This window comes from Pieris rapae, chromosome 12 (genome assembly GCF_905147795.1).
Source record: "Pieris rapae chromosome 12, ilPieRapa1.1, whole genome shotgun sequence".
NCBI lineage: Eukaryota > Metazoa > Arthropoda > Insecta > Lepidoptera > Pieridae > Pieris > Pieris rapae.
In genome coordinates, this window is record NC_059520.1 from 1,699,851 (window position 1) to 1,717,542 (window position 17,692).

General features: G+C 31.7%; 1 protein-coding gene across 11 annotated transcripts in view; it reads left to right on the forward strand.

Moving 5' to 3' along the window:
* The window catches only part of LOC110999894 (cAMP-specific 3',5'-cyclic phosphodiesterase, isoforms N/G), a 295,372-nt gene that overhangs the window by 255,298 nt on the left and 22,382 nt on the right, over window positions 1-17,692 (forward strand). For all 11 annotated transcript variants that reach the window (XM_045630594.1, XM_045630595.1, XM_045630593.1 and 8 more), the window contains one exon: window positions 7,360-7,472. In XM_045630594.1, coding sequence (XP_045486550.1) covers window positions 7,360-7,472 — 113 coding nt within the window. The remainder of the gene's footprint in view (window positions 1-7,359; window positions 7,473-17,692) is intronic.

The window sequence follows — 17,692 nt, forward strand, 5'->3', positions numbered from 1 at the left end:
ACTGCTATGAGGTTAATATACTTACTACATATACGGCATATACGGCAACCTGAAGCCGAAATCATGTGATAAGACAGGTCAACCCCAGATTTTTTTTTAATTATTGCCTTTCATCATCGGACGTACAGGCAGAATATGAAATTGCAACCTTATCACTCCAAGTCCTTACGCAACTGACCGTTTTTAAGGCCATTATTTCCGTACACGTATGTGGAACCAGCTACCCATTAATTTTCCAGACCACTTCGATTTAGGGTGCTTCATGAAGAGACCAATTCCTAAAAGGCTGAGCACACACTTGCGAGCCCCCTGAAACTGAAATCAATTAAAAAATATGTTGTTACATCCAAATAACCGGTTGGGTTGAAATGAACTATGTCGGCATAGGTATATACAAACATGAAACATTTAAGTAGTCCAAATTCATTTTTTTTTCTTATATATTTACCATTTAAAAATACCTTTACTGATTTTTCAATCAACAGGCGAGGTTATGAATAAGTAAGTGTGTTGGTTTGTTTTATCGGAACGCAGAGGATTTTTCGATAAGTAGTTAAAATACAGTCGTAATAAACGATCTATAGTTTAGTAGGCCTCTTTATTGGTAAGTTGGAAGGTTGATGAAAACTAATTCTTAATAGTAGATATTATCAAATCAAGCCAGTCTACAAGTCAGATTATAAGGCAGTTGAAAATCAATCAATCTTAAGTCGAAGTCCATATTGAATTCATTTATTTTACTCATTTCTAAATGTGACCTCAAGACACGTTCAGATAAATGCCTAAGGATAAATAAGAAAAATATACTTAAGGATGTGAGATTGAATTCCGGTAATCCAACGTGGGCGTCGGGAAATAAAACCCATTCAAAAAATATATATAGAATCGTGGGAAATCACTCGATTCTCTAAAAATAAACATAAATTTGTGGTTTTTCAATTTGACACACGTGTAACGTTATTTTTAACTCGGTCCATTATGTTCGTTGAAAGTAATAATTGCTTTTATCGATATAAATGTTTTGTCGACGACGTTGAAGGATTTTTTAAATATGCTCTTTATTTGTGTGCGTTTAACTCTCGTAAACGGAAGGATTACGATACCTTTGCCCTGATATTTCACGGGGTGAGGCTGATCAGCTTCTTACCTATAAATAAATATTATCAATGAAATAAACAAATAGTAAGAAATCAACATAAATTATGTCGTGGGTACTTGGGGATGGGAAAGCTCATAATATTGTAATAATAATAATAACCTTTATTTCCAAAACTTAATTAAAATAGATTATAAGTTTTATTGATTTTTAATTAAGAAAAAATACACTTGAACATTTAGGAATAATCATTTAGTTAGGTTTTGGTTTGTCCACCATTGGAAATATGCCTCCTCCATCCGGTTCTACTAGTGTCTGCCGTAGGCCAGGCGCGGCCAGATGATATCATCTGCCCAGCCATAATATTCTAGCAAATAAACTTGAAAAGCTTTGAATACACATTGTATTTATAACTGGGGTCTTACTCGAGACGCCTTAACAGTAGTGTATGTAGTCAGTCTAAAACTAAATTTGTATGAAAACTTCTCAACATTAACTGTCCTATTCATACCAAGTTAATTTTCGACTTTTTACCTGTAAAGGCATCTTGTCTAAGGCCTATTATTTATAATTCTCCGCCAAAAATTTGGTAAATCGCACTTCAATTGTTTTTTCTTAGAAATGAATAGCTGTTATTAAAAAATATAGATAATAGTATATTTTTAAAGAAAATAACACTATTCGTTTTGATAAGTGATAAATTGCACAACGCAATAATATATCTGAATAATAGTAGTAGACACGATTTTGGATTACTACAATCTGTGATTGTAATAGATAGTGTTATCATAAATCAACTGTAAACAGATATAATCTGTGATAATTGTTTTATCTTAGAATAACAATGTTTTATTGTATTTCATAATATAGATATTTCCTCTTGGATTACATTTTCTCTACAATATTTCGAGTCCCATGCAAACCTTTTGACAGATTTTCAAATATTTGTTCACGATACGGTTATTTTCATTTCAAACAGATATAGATAGATATAGTTTCTGTTTAAAACTATAATTACAACAAATGATAAAATGAGATGGGTTATCTAAGCCGATTACAAGGTAATGTTAAAAAACTCGTTATTTAAAAACACTAATTGTTAATTAATATCTGTACCATTCGTATCACCTAGGCGTCCATCGTAAGGTATCGCATTGGCTTACGTAAATTTGAGATAGTTTGGATTCGTGCCGGTAGATGTCGCGATATTAAATGTCTTTATTTTATTGAGAAAGATTTACAGCCTATAACTAACTTCCGTACTAAATATAAATTTATTTTTAAGCCTGTTTATTGACTTATTATATAATCTTTGCAAATTAAGAATTAGAATTAGATGGATTCATGAAAATAAAATCATTTTAATCCAGGTTTAACGGGTAACTATCAAAGGAAATAATAAACTAATTAAAATTAATTGAACACTTTATTTATTTATTTATTTAGTACTCCTACAACTAACATAAATTATATATAATTACAAACAAATACACTGAGAATAAAGCCAAATATGGAATACATGATACATTTTACAACAAAAAGATTTATAAAAGGGAACAAACAAACAAAAAGTATTTAATACATTTAACTAATTGTGATTTAATTTATTTAACTAAGCCTAAATTGGTTTAGGGTTGTTAACTTACTTTAGGCCTTAGTAAATAAGTTACACTTTAGAATATAATTACTGTTTTATTAATAATGAGTTAGATTTCTTTAATACCATATATAGTGAATAAATATTTTTTTATGAAAAATCTTAGGTTTGCGCGTAACCACCAGGGGGAGCCACAACTGAGAAAAAGAAATAGAGCCTGCTATTATACAAAGATAATTGTGGCAGACGTATTTATCGTTATAGCTAAACACTTTGTCAATAGCAGTTCTAAAAAAATATAAAAAATATTTTTATAATCTATTTTTCGATATCCTGAAATAGAATTGAATATCAATTTTAAAAAACAATTCTCAAATCGTGATGAACTAATTCACAACCAATTATGTGTTGGGTGTTAAATTATATTTTAGTTTTCAAAGGCTTTGCTTATCGCCCACATTGATTTAGTGATTTATAATAACGAAAATGTGACTTTATGGTGTATGTTCTGTTATTAATTGGAAATTGTGATGTTCTGTGTTATTTGATACAGGTAAAAATAAGTAAACGTGTATTTTTATTTATTTATTTTTATGTCTATTTCACGGATCTCCACTTGCTATATTCCTGACATAGACTTCATCCACTTTCAAGACATTCACAATGCAACCTCATCGGATAGGGTCATTTTACCTTATCCCTTGTCTAGAATATCCTGGATTTGGTCTAGGCCTACCCGACCCTACTTCACCATCCCTGTTCTTATATGCCCGAACCCAATAATTAATTCACAATCTCAGATTGAAAACAATCTGACCGTGACAGTCGATAGATCTTCTATCTGCATCCCAATAACCAAACCCTCCGAAGACAATCCATATTCTGCAATCTCTTCGCTCTTTACATACTCTTGATAATCAATATAAAACAAATAAAGTATATAAAACCGTACAAATAATATTAAAATATAACTGTCTACGTTTAAAACATATCAAATTGTTTTTTAATTATTTTAAAAACTGGTGTATATTAAGATACTATATACTATTAGATACAAACTCCCAAGCGAAATTAGAGAACTGTCACTAAATAAATTCAAAGCCCTTGTTAAAAGTAAATTAATTAATAAAGCCTTTTATAAATGTGACGAATATTTAAATGATCCTTATCCTTGGGATTGATTTGCTCCAGTTCAAACAATTTGTATTAAAATTGGGCGATTGAAAAGAGTGGCGGAAAGTTTCTTGCCAGTTCTTCTTACCCGCTCTACGCCCTTGACTTGCGAACTAGTGGTAAATGTAAATTTACGATTAATTTAAATTGTTTTTCTTGACGTTCGTAAGTGTACATGTTTACCTAAATGAATAAAGATATTTTGATTTGATTTGATTTGATAGGATATTGGCACATTTGATCTGTCATTTTCATAAAAAGGTCTATCCACGTACACCGATCCGACCTACCATGGATAGCTTCTATCGGCAGATGGTTATATATATATATATATATGTGAACATGTGAACGAAAAACGAAATGAATATGTGAACATATCCTGTTTGTCTAGATCGGCATGATAAATCTTATGACCGCCGAAATATATTCATGATAAATATAATTATTCAATTAAATCGTTTAATATATAATGATAAAAGCTAAATCATGCTAATTGCCCTGAGATAAAAATATGAATTATTACATATTTGGATTAATATAACAAATTAATGATCAGATTAAATATGTGATAAATTTTACGATTATTGATCCTAATCCTTGGGTACGAGTTGCTCCAGTTCAAACAACTTGTATGACTCAAAGCTTGGCAATTAAAAAGAGTGGCGGAGAGATTTTTGCCCGCTCTATACCTTGAACCTGGTAAATGTACATTTATCGATTTTAAATCTTTTCTGTTGATGTTCATAAGTGTACTTATTTACCTATATGAATAAAATAGGAGATTGAGTTAGATCAGTGATTAAATAGATAGATTTCGCAAACCGTTGGAACCTGCTACTGCTGGTCCTTCAAAAAAAAAGATCGTACCAATTCTTAAAAGGCCGGTAACGCACTCGCGAGCCCTCTGGCATTGACAGTGTCCATGGCGGCGGCGGTCCCGTTTACTTCCTTAAAAAAATATTTACATAGGTTTCTATAAAAGTAACAAAACTTCTTGTAATATAAATAAAACCCTTCCGAATATTCTTAGACCTTAATTGATCCCACTACGAAGGTTACATTAATTTACGTTCATGTCACTGACACCAATTTAGTCTTATTTGAACTTTAAAGTTGGCGACGTTGAGACTTTGAATTGCGCCTAATGTGTACGATTTTAGCATATAAATACAAGATTTTAAGAACTATAATTCTGTGGTAATAATGATTTTACGAACGTTTTGAGAATACAAGCAATAATTTAGTATAATGATATAGTGTCGAATGTTAATAACGTATTTGATAAACAGTAGCGCCAATCTCCTCTTAAGAGCTCTAATATTTTATTATTTTGCAGTGATTAAAATAAATGTATACTTACCCAGTTAGAAACTGCTATAGATATTCATTTTGAAATTAGTGTTTCTTTTTTATAAGCTTTTGTACCACGCAAACCCAAGGTGACGTCAGCACTACAGATATTAATAGTACTTAATCTAACTTGCATACAAAAACGTTAGTATTGCTTTTAAAATTGGAACTGAGCAAAGGCGCTGTTATGTCTTAACTCCTCTCTTAAATTATATCATACTCCTAGAAAATTAAAATTCAAAGAAAACATGAGACTCAATCAACATTTAAAAGCAGAATAGTAACACTATATTTTCTTTATTAGTATTTTACCCACATTTATATTAAACTGTAAGATATTAATAAAATAGATTTCATAGGTATATGTTATTTTACTACACTTTGAATATGAAAATATATTATAAGTAGATATTATATGTTAAAAGGCACTAAAATATATTTTAGTAGAGCCTTAATATAAAAGCCTTCTATCAAAACCCTTTTTGCGGTAATCCATACCGTTATAGTTTAATTCGCCGCACGGGTTATAAGCCAACTCATGCTTGGTTTCTTCTATTGTATTTTCGAAGATGGTTAACCCTAGGTTCAATAAAGCGATTCACTCAATTATAGTTCTTGGGAATAAATAAAATGTAATATTTCACGGATGACTTGATACTATTTATTTATTTATTACAGAAATACATACATTATCCTTACAGACTATACCAATACGATAATGTCGAGAAACATTAAATAAAATTACATGTAATATTAAACACATAATATACACAATATCGCTACTGTGAATTAACTCTGCGAGCACATAAATATGTCTACAGTGTCGGAGACAGCATTCAGTAGGCGCAACGTACTGTATAACGGGGATCTATGCAACAGACTGATTCTTGCTCTTGGTATCTGAAAAAACCCAGTTCTTGGAGTACACCTGGGTTGCACTCTACACCCCTTAAGACTTTCAATACGTAATAGGCCAAGTATAAGACTAGTCTGGTTTCCAATTTATTTTTCTTTCTAAGTAGAACACACGACGTCGATTTTAGGTCTAAGGCATTCCGGTTTCTTCACGATGTTACTCAAGTCCATTGGTGCACTTGTCTTAGCCGTGGTTCGATAGGACTAGTTAAGAGGAGCACTAGTACAACAGTGTTGATTCTCTAAAGGTTCTGGAATATGGCAAAAACAACTTTGTATCTCCAAATAATTCGACATAAGTTCAAGATAAGAGAATATCAATTCTTAAGGCCAGCAACGCATATTCGAGCCCTCTGGCGATGTAAGTGTGGGCGGCGGTATCTCTTAAAATCAAGTGACATTTTATTACATGAAGAAAACGTGAGCCAAATTAATTGAAAGAATGTGAATCACATCTTTATCACGATGCATCGTCATCTATATGACGTTAAGCGTTCATTCTTCACAATCAATATTGATATATTGGCTTACCAGGAGGTTAGGAGCTGATAAAGTGCGTAATGAGCATGTCATAATACCGTGATTTTGTCATTTTAAATCGAGATTGTAATTGTTTATTCATTGTTTGCAATGAGTAGCATAGGCTTTATTAATTTCCAAAATTATCTAAAGAATGCATACGGTGCAACATAGCTATTTAAAGAGGCTTCAGCCTTCAGTTAGTTATTCGCATTATTCACAGTAATTATGAATTTATTAAAATATTTAATGGCTTAAGTAATCTATGAATCAGCTCAGCTAGTATATTATTACCTCGTTACATAATTTTTTTCTCAGCGACATACGGTTATTGACTTCAATTGTTGTTATTTGCGTAATATACAATTAAACTTTGCACAATTTATTCTAGATAAAAATCATTTACAACCCTGCTTCTATTAGTATTACACGTTTAGATATACGGACTATGGGATGGAGATGTTTGAAGGTAATTTATTGAAAAACGTGGTTCAATTTCTTATTACAATCTTGCGTCAAAAAATTAACAGTGCCAGTATCGGAACTTGTAAAAACATTTGATAAAACTCGCGAGCCCTCTAGCATCGAGAGTGTCCATGGGCGGCGGTATCACTTAACATGAGGTGAGCCTCCTGCCTCTTGCCCCCTGTTCTATAAAAAATACACTTTATTACAATAATATAGTGATTGATTCTGGTTATTTTTACAGATGAAGCCTACATGAAGCTCGCTCTGGAGACAGTGGAAGAACTGGACTGGTGTCTGGATCAGCTGGAGACGATACAAACACACCGCTCCGTCTCTGATATGGCATCACTTAAGGTACGAAATATTTTCATTTACAATTGTCATGAGATATTGTTACGTCTAAGCGGTAATAAACAGTCCTTTTATTATGAACGCGTTATGGTACGGTTTGAGAACTAGGAAAACTTATCGGAATAATATAATACGATGCAGCTCCCATACAATGATAAGATAGCAAGTTCAAGCCAGCAATTAAAACACGTCATGGTGTTGACGTGTTAGGAACTTGGCAAGTTTTATCAGTTTATAGGCCGGATGATGAACATAGAAAGTAATCATTTAAAAGTAGAATGTACCTGAAGTATCAAATAATAGAAGGTATTAAATATTTTATCTGAAATTAGGTTTAAAGACATTTATTCTCATAATAGACATTAGTCTCTTACATGAGAACACTTATATGCTCACGTTACTATTTGAAAAAAAACTTGGTAGAACTTGGCTGAACTTTCATTTCCGTAGATTGGAATCACTCAATAGATAGTCTTTTAATCTTAATTTAAATATTATGTTTTTTTGCCGTACCTAATTGGTTCTATACTTAGGTACAATTAAATTATTCATAAATTACATATTTGATTGATTTTTTGCGGGATTGCAAATATATAATCCAAGTTAGTTTTACGTACTAAGGACATCTTGTTCAGCTAACGAAGGTTGTTAATGACTTTATCTCTCAAATCTTTATAAAATTTGCTCTGTATAAAAAAAAATCAGCGTAAAATACTTTGCAGGTTATATCACTTATAAATGATGTTTTATTTTTATATGATAATATGTTATAGTAATAATGTTGCAGAATTTATTCCAACATTCATTACTTCGAAAACAAAATTAAATTTATTGGTTTGAAATTGTTTTCATTGATTATGAATGTTACATGCTCACAGAAAATGTATCACAGTTATATTAAAATTGATTATTGCAATGATGTGCATTTGTCGCTTCGTGATATATGGCTGATGGAATCGTGTATACATTTGAATGAAGCGTACGACAAATCGGAACTTTCAACTACCATATATATATATATATATATATATATACTAGCTGACCCGGCGAACTTTGTTCCGCCTTAATGGCAATAAATAAGCAGTTTGGGTTTTTTTATTGGAAAATATATTTGTTGATGGTCATGGCAAATGCAAGACGTATCGGAAATTGAAGTCTTTTAAATTCAAACGGCATATCGGTTGGGATCATCGGGATCCTCGGAATAAGAACTTCCTCACCTTTGAATTTTCCTATCATTATCGTAGCGTAAATTACATTGTTCTTCAATTTTCTAACCACCAAACGCATACCATTATGTAGTTCAGGTCATCTACATCTTTATTCTTTTTCTTCTTTTTTATCAGTAAGCAATGTAACTCTCATGTTTGTTGTCAGCTGCAGTTTCGTCACATAGCGCCATAGATTTGACGATTTGAGGCAAGCGTTTATTTCGTCGACAGCCGTAGATCTTGGAATTACTGGCAGTATTTGGCGGAAATCGCCAGACAGTAAAATCATTGCTCCTCCAAAACATCTCGATTCATTGCGTAAATCTTTTAATGTTCGGTTAAGTGCTTCCAATGCACGTTTATGCGCCATTGTGCATTCGTCCCAGATGATGATTTTCGATGCCGCTAAAACTTTGGCCATTGCTGAGTGTTTTGCAATATTACACGTTGGTTCTCCAATAGTTTGAAGATTTAACGGTAATTTTAATTCTGAATGAGCCGTACGGCATCCTTCTTACAATGTGGCTGCTATTTCAGAAGAAGCAACTGCAACCGCTATGTTGGATCTCGCCCGAACAGTTGCTAAAACTAATGACATGAGGAATGTCTTGCCAGTTCCACCAAGGGCATCTAGGAAATATAAACCACCATTTTCATCATCGTTTGCCTTCATTAAAGTATCATAAACTTCCTTTTGTTGGTATTTCAACAGGGGTACATTCGTTTGAACTACTAAATCTAATTCCTGGTGATCATATTCACGTTCCCGTTCCAATACTCGATTAAATGCGTCATTCGACAACAACAACAAATAGAAACATTCATCATTCTTTGGATGAACTGTATACATACGACAATACCGAGTTTTATAGTTCTCTTCACTGTTTATACGAATGGGCAATAGCACTATCATTATAATTAAATTGTAAATTGTAAAAATAATTAAACGTATTTATTTAATAGAAATATTTTGAATATTGATTTCTTACAAATATCAAATTGTCATATATACGTCATTACATAGCTGTCATTATACGTCAATTACATAGCTATCATTTGCGTTTTATTATTCCAAGTCTGATTCTTATTTGTTATACCACTTTTTATAGTGACTGACGTTTCATGTCAAGTCCCACGGGAACGCTGTCGAACGGGATAAAAAGTATCCTATGTCCGTCTCCTGGCTCTAAGCTACCTCCATACCAATTTTCACTCAAATCTGTTCTTTCGTTCTTGAGTTATAAGTGGTGTAACTAACACGACTTTCTTTTATATATATAGATTATTGATATATAGGATAAGGTTATTTGATAAATTGGAACCCTTTTTATGTACATAATAATATATAAAAAAGGGTGCCAAAATTCTCGGTTAACGGGCCTACGGTGCCAAAAACGGCAGTCATCGCAGACAATGGATACCTATTTTAATAGGTGCGTTACTGGCTTTTGATCTCTCAGTACAGAATAATTTTAAATACATGTAGGTCGTATATTTCTGAGAACCCCAGTAGAAGTCGATTCCACAATTCGCTTTGGAAAAGGTTTTTTTAAATACAAAAATAAAGGAATTTTAATAATTTGGAAATGTCGACGCTACTATTGAACATAACAAGACTCTTTATGTCAATCATTTTGAAATGAAGAGTATTGTTATTCGTAGCGCCAGCTTATATAAACAACTTTATTTACAACAACAGATACCAGAACGCAATTCGTCCATGTTCCCGCTGCCAAATTCCAATGATCTCGATAAACATTTTACTCGTGTTTATATTTTTCTGACATTAAAATTCCTTAGCCTAAGTATTTGTTGTTGAAGGATGTTTTCGACTGTCGGTAAATGTTTGTCGTTCCCTTTGTTCCTGATAGAAAATTGGCTTATCTGTTATTCAGGTTAAATACATGGTTGCTTATTTCACACCCTTTAGACGATATTTCTTAAATAATATTGCTTCATTTTTTTTATTCATTAATGTTCAAGATAAATAAAATTAATAAAATAATAAATCATTTTGAGCATGTTTTAAGACCCAACCGAACGCAAGTTCTTCGAGAGCCAACAACGTCTATGGTGAGAGAATGTTGAACTATTTATTCCCGCGGCTACTAAATAGACTGAACAGTTATTAGATAGCTTTAACGTTAACATAAAAAACTGTGAATTATTTTCTTATGAATTTTTCGCGCTACTGATTAACTCAAACTGAAATATCTTTATTCATATAGGTAAACAAGTAAACTTATGAACGAACAAGACGGCAATTGCTACATTTATATGAACCACAATGGTTTTCAAATGTAATGGTGAATTTATAGATTGTATTGTTTTGTAAAATAAATTATTTAAAATTGTATAACAATGCAATCTTTACGATGAACGCTCAATTCACAATCAATGAGAAAACTATCTACAAAACATGTGTGATGTTTATTTAGTACAAATTTTAGATCTGATTTAGTAATACGTCACACTAGTCACCGGTTAACTGCTAGCCAACCCGAATTTTGTCTTTTTAAACACTAATACACAACATTACAGTTTTGTTTACGCTTGCATTAATATATTAAACAATGAACTTTGCTTTGAATTTTTCTCGAAAGTATTTAATCATGAAAATTATTTGCATTTTCATACATTTGCGTAAAAATAAAAAAGGCAGGTTAATGGCTTTGGAAAAGTAGCCTCCACATAAGATTATATTAATTATGACAAAGGCTAAAGTTGCAAGTGCGTCATGAAATAATTTTCTGGCGTCATGAAATATTCAGTTAATACAATTAAGTCTCCCTTCGTATCTGAAATAAAATACTTTCATAGAACAATAGATTGAATTGCCTTTGTTTAAGCAACGGATTAAATGTAATTGGTTACGAATGCGGCTTAAGATAAATAGAGCCTATTTGCTTTGTACACAAGCCGTGGAAAATTCCAAGATACGTCTATGACATTCAGTTATATTTTGAGAAGCAATTGTAACCTCAGTGATATGCAAATATTGGAGTAAATCACGTTTATGTTATATGTTTTATATCGAATGACATACGAAGTGTACAGTAGTGGCCGATAAAGATTGGTCGAATTGGTACTAGAACCAAAATTTACTTGACTATATATTATTTAATAATTAATTACAAATCACTGAGTACTTAATTTTCTTGAATAACAATGAAAGGCATGATTGATTATCAATCGAGTCTAGGATTTTTATAAATCACAAGCATATTTTGCAAATTATACTCACTGCTTTAGAAAAAAATGAGATTATTTATTAATAATAAAAAGACATCTTAACGTAAGAGATACACTCAAGTTCATAATTTATTAATGATTTTTTCAATTAACAATTCCAAGGACGGTAAAGTTTTTATATTTTTTTAGATTGGGATAGCTGTTAATCATATTTTTAGGTGTAACGCGTTAAGTTGTATATATAGACATGACATATATCTATTAATATTGATACTTATGGATAAAATATAGAAAATTTCGTATACAAAATGTTAGGATGGAGACTAAATATTATTTAGAAACAATAATGTATCCATCGTTACTCTTTGGGGGGATCTTTTATTTTAGAATAGGAAAAGCAATAATTGTATTATTAAACAATCAGTGGAGTTACAACTCGCTTATGTCCTCAGGCACCTGTATATGCTTCGTAGTCGTTTTCTTAATAGTTAAGTATGTGAAGTACTGACCAAAGCGGTTGAAAATGAATTATTATTTTCGCTATTAAATCAAATTTTAAGAATATTACTGTTTGATAAGAATAGCATGTAAGGTCAGTAAATAAAGGACTTTATAATATTATATTATGTGAAGTACTTGTTGAAAGCCAGCTTTTTTTATCCATGGTTTGTGCGTTTTTCACGATATGTACCTTCACTGTATGAGCGATTTAACATTACGATTGTAAAATGCGTAAAGACTGAAAATGTTGCAGAGCCTACGACCTTAGAGGTTCGAAGACTAACGGCTTACTAGACTAAGTTCTTTGACCAATAATAATAAAATTCAGGATAGTAAGTATAAAATTTGGAGTCTATTTCTTGAAGTCTAAGAGTCTGTTTCACAATGTTCCGGACATTGTGAAACAGACTCTTAGACTTCCAAATAAGCTATTTATTACTTATTGGTAGGATAAAAACGTCTTTGCGTTTCACGGCTGTCAGAAAGCGCTGTTCGTCATGAAATGCCAAGTATCTTATTCGTAATTTATCCATAAATTGTGAAACAGGCCCTAAGTCAAACTTAGCGCGATGTTTTGACTCTCTGCCTTAATATATTATTTTGAGAAATATAAATTTTGGATAAGTAATTGGCGTTGAGAAACTTGATAGGTATATTTTGATTTCGCTACGCTGATCTAAAGGAAATTAGATTGTAAATGTCAAGGAGAAAATTGGGCGAAGATTTTCATCTTGGAGATTTCGAATCACTCGTAACTTAAACACAACTTTATAACGTTATTCCTGAGTCTTTGATTGTCTTACACGAGTAAGTACTACGTTTAAAAAACTCTTTTAGTGTAACGCAAGCAAAATATTGGATATTGGTAATATGACTAGCTACTTGAAATACTAAATGGATACTTTAAGTTACTAATGACAGTAACAGTCAAAGTCGGGTTTTTTTGAACACATAATATGTCGAACACGTCTGGACGGATTGTGTTTGTTTTTGATTTGCTGTATTTTATCCGAACAATTTATATTTAAAGTTGATAAAAAAAATCAAATCCAAAATGTACAATGTCAAAAGTGATACGCAACTGTCATGTTCTGCGAGTCAGGTAGCATCGTGATAAGAGCTCTACCCATAATATCGCGTTTCTCGTCTTCAAGAAGTTCTGAAGCTTTGGCCATTTGATAAATATTTGGTTTAGGTATAGAAGAGGGATCACCAAGGTAATCAACTTAGTAGATTAATAATATTGATTACTGTACTTCAGCAAAAAGTACTTTGCTTTTTTGCTTTTTCATATCAATGCCAGTTTAAAGTCCGAGTATAAAGAGTTTTTTATTAAATTCTAATTTTAAATTATATTAACACGGAAACTACTTGGTTGATTTTTTAAAATTAAATCTTATAATCCAAGTCCGGAAGGATTTTAAATTTTCAAGCATAAATTATTTGATGAACTTTTTCTATTTCGTTATTATAATTCATGTTAATGAAAATTGTTACTATTGAAAAATAAAAAACATATAATGTGCAATTCACACATGGTAGAAGTGAAACCTTCAAAAACAAAGTTTTTATAATTAATCAAATATAAATTAATCATTTTCCACTATCTAAATGTGTGTGTTCTTTAAAAACAGTATATTTTAATGATACATTTTAATTTATAAGTTTAATATAAATCTTTAATTTGGCAAAAACTAAAACAGCGAAAGTTTGAAATTCGATCAAATGAAAAAGCGGCAGTAAAGAGAGGCTGTATAATGCCTCCTCTCTCATTTTCTCCCACGTTAAATCTTATGAATTGATGTTTCTGTCTCTCTTTACCGCTGCATCCGGTTTGAAATCACGACGATTCTATAGAAGTTTATCTATCTCATTTTCTCCCACGTTAAATCATATGAATTAATGTTTCTGTCTCTTTTTACTGTCGCTTTTCCGTTGCATCCGGTTTGAAATCACAACGATTCTAAAGAAGTTTCACTTCAAAATACGTACATAAATTAATTAAAGTAAACATATACGTAATGCTTGTGGTTTCCTTATATATAATTATTTTGTTAATATTGCAATCTCGTATGCAGGTATAGTAATAATTGTCTATTAAGAATCAATTAAGACTGCGTTTTAAGGCCTTCTGGCCATCGATCTCTTACCTTTATCAGACATCAGTCTTACACACACAAGCATTTCCGTCTATTATAAACTACCGCTGCTTTATTTTGTACACTTTTTTGGTCAGTTTTTGTGAGAAATTAAATATGAAAATCTCATAGCCATAAAACATTTAATAAGCATGAACAAATAACTGGTGATTAATTTGCTTAATATATGATAATGCTTTCCGCCGTGTTTCACGTGTATAAGAATGGTCACTTATTGACCATGCTAACGGGTTAGTCAAAATTCATAATAATTGCAAAGACGTCATATCAGGTAAAGATATAATTAAATTTCGTTTTGATTTCGTAACTGAATGTTATATTTTGGAATCGATGACGTACATATTTTCAGAAAAGTGACGTTTCACGATACGGGGATTTACGCTTACCCTGAGTATAACATTAGATTACTCTGTAAACATATGGTTGGTTTTCTTGGTAATTGTGATTGATTAAAATTACGTGTACAGTTAATTAGAATTTGTTTTCATCTCCCGGACGTTTAATATCAAAAGCATAGTACCGTGCAATATGAAGTTGCAGACACCTGCATCTTCATCCAGGTCTAAGATAGGTGCCTCACGATGTATGTACGAGAAAATTTTAAAAAATCTGTAGGATCAGGAATATTAAAGGATATAATAAATAGGGAATCACTTCATATATATTTTTTTTTTGAATAAAACCTGAGGAGGTCAGAGGTATAACTCAACATCAGGTCAATTATGTTGGACACTCTTAAATTTTTATTATTTTAAATTATATAGACCTGGTTTAAAACTAATAGACTGTTAAGCTGTAAGTCCTTTTGTATTCGATTGTCAATCATGGATTATTACAAGACGAACAATACTTTAACAGTATTGTAACCTAGTAACAGTAACCTAGGCTACATTGTTGAATGTATTCTTCTTTTAGCGCGTTAGGGAAAATAATGAGTAAGTTACGATGCGGGTGAACACCGCGTTAAATTACTGACACCCCGAAGTTACCTATAGTCAACATTTTAGTTTCTTTTGGGCTATTTAACTAAAGCTTTAAATGAATTATATACCTTTTTTCTATTGTTAGGGTCGTTATTTTCTTCAAACGTAGATTTTTTTAAAGATTGTATCTTGTTTCGCCAAAAAAAATAAAACTAAGTAAATTAAAATCTAACGCGTGTACACACGTCTTTATTATAGATTTCAAGCAAGCAAAGCAAACAAGTGTACAAACTTGGAATTCATCAGTTATACAAATTGTATAGATAATCATGTCAAAAACATTGTATTGAAACGAAACTATTGTGAAGTTCACAAGCCTCAGGACTAATTCGAGATATACATATACATAATATATTATATGTTCTTAATTAATATATTTGGAATTAATATGAGCTTCTGTTACTTGGGGATTCATTCTAATGGTCAATTAGACTTTATTTTTTTAGGTGAAAGGTTGATTAGGTGCATTAGAATGTTGATAACATACAAAAATATTATATTCTCTTATCTTTATGCTACTGTACGTGTTTATGTCACTGAACTACTCTTAAACGGCTGGACCGATTTGAATGTTTGGGTGGAGCCCAGGATGGTTAAGATTCATAGACCGCAATACTTTTTTATGTATGTCGGGTCCACTAATACAGATCAGCACACTGATTTCGTGTTAAGTATTACTAATTTACTTGGCCTTGTTTCTGACTCTATTTTCTGTTGCACAAATTCTTTGTATTATATTTTGCATTGTGTATCTTGCTTAACAATATATATTCAAGATACAACGGCGCAAGGACCTCTAAAATTTCTGTATTTGTTTCTCAGCTTAACCGTCGTTCACATTGTTAAATACGCACATAGACAGTCTAGGTGTAATCCACGGGTTTGAACCTACAACCATAAGGATGAAAGGTCCACGCTGAAGCTTCAGTCAACACTGCACACTTTACTCTTGCATAACTATTTTTAATGTTTCCTTTAAACTTATAACGATGTGAAAACACGAACACAACTAATTAACTTTTGATAAAATGTATTCCCATGTGTTTATTACGTAAACCTGGCATATCGAACGAGCGTGTAAGTTAATTAACTTATCACAGTTATGATAACTTAATTATTTTCCGGATTGTTCTATATATTAAATAAATCACGGAAAACGTTACGCTTTTTAAAGATTTGTTGAACGCGGCAATTTCAGTAACTATAGTTTTTTTTATCTAATGGGCAGGAAGCTGATTAGATGGTTAGTGATACCGCCCATTGACAGTTTCAGTGCCAGAAGGCTTGCAAGTGGTACGGTCTTTCTTGTCGCTAAGTCGATTTGGTACGGAAATACTTCAGTCGGTAGCTGGTTCCACACGTGCGTCGCAACAAAACTGCCTTAAAAAACGCTCAGTTGTGGAACTGCGTCGAGGTGATACAGCTGGTATTTTGTATTCTGCAATCTATGTCTACAGATATCAAGCTGTTTCCGAAAGTTTAAGACTTTGGAATTTTTATGACTTTAAAAATTCTAAAGTTAAAATTTGCTTTCAAAAATCCTGATTATTTACGTCGCGGATACTACATTTAAATAACAGCTCCTTAATCGGTTACTGACTGACTGAAGCACTCGAATTGTCAGTTATGTAAATACAATAAATTTATGTAAACTTATAAAAGTAAAAGGTTTTTGACTATTTTTAATTACTATCTATGGCAACTTGTGTAAAGATTTAAAAAAAATGATCATGAAACAGATTCAGAAATCTGAGGCCATAACTTAAAGAGGTTTTAGCGCCACTCATTTTTTATTTATGTTTGAAGCTAATTAATTGACTTTAATCGTTTAAAACAACAGATACTGAGATAAAATTAGGGGTGCTGCGACGCTAGACTTATAAAAAAACTACCTTGACTAATTATCTAATGATTCCTAAATCTAATCTAAGTCCCACTTTTGTTAGCTTTAAGGAATAGTCGATCTATTGGACATTGTCGGAAACGAGAATTATTAAAATGTATGAATGTATGATTAACCCATTATCACTACGAAAACTGACATTTTACAATTTATTACTTTGAAGTCTAAGATTTTTCGTTTGCGTTTTTTATTATTAACTATAATATATGTAACTTAAGTAACGTTAGGTTACATAACTCGCGCCATGAACAATTTGATACGTGCATGAAACGCA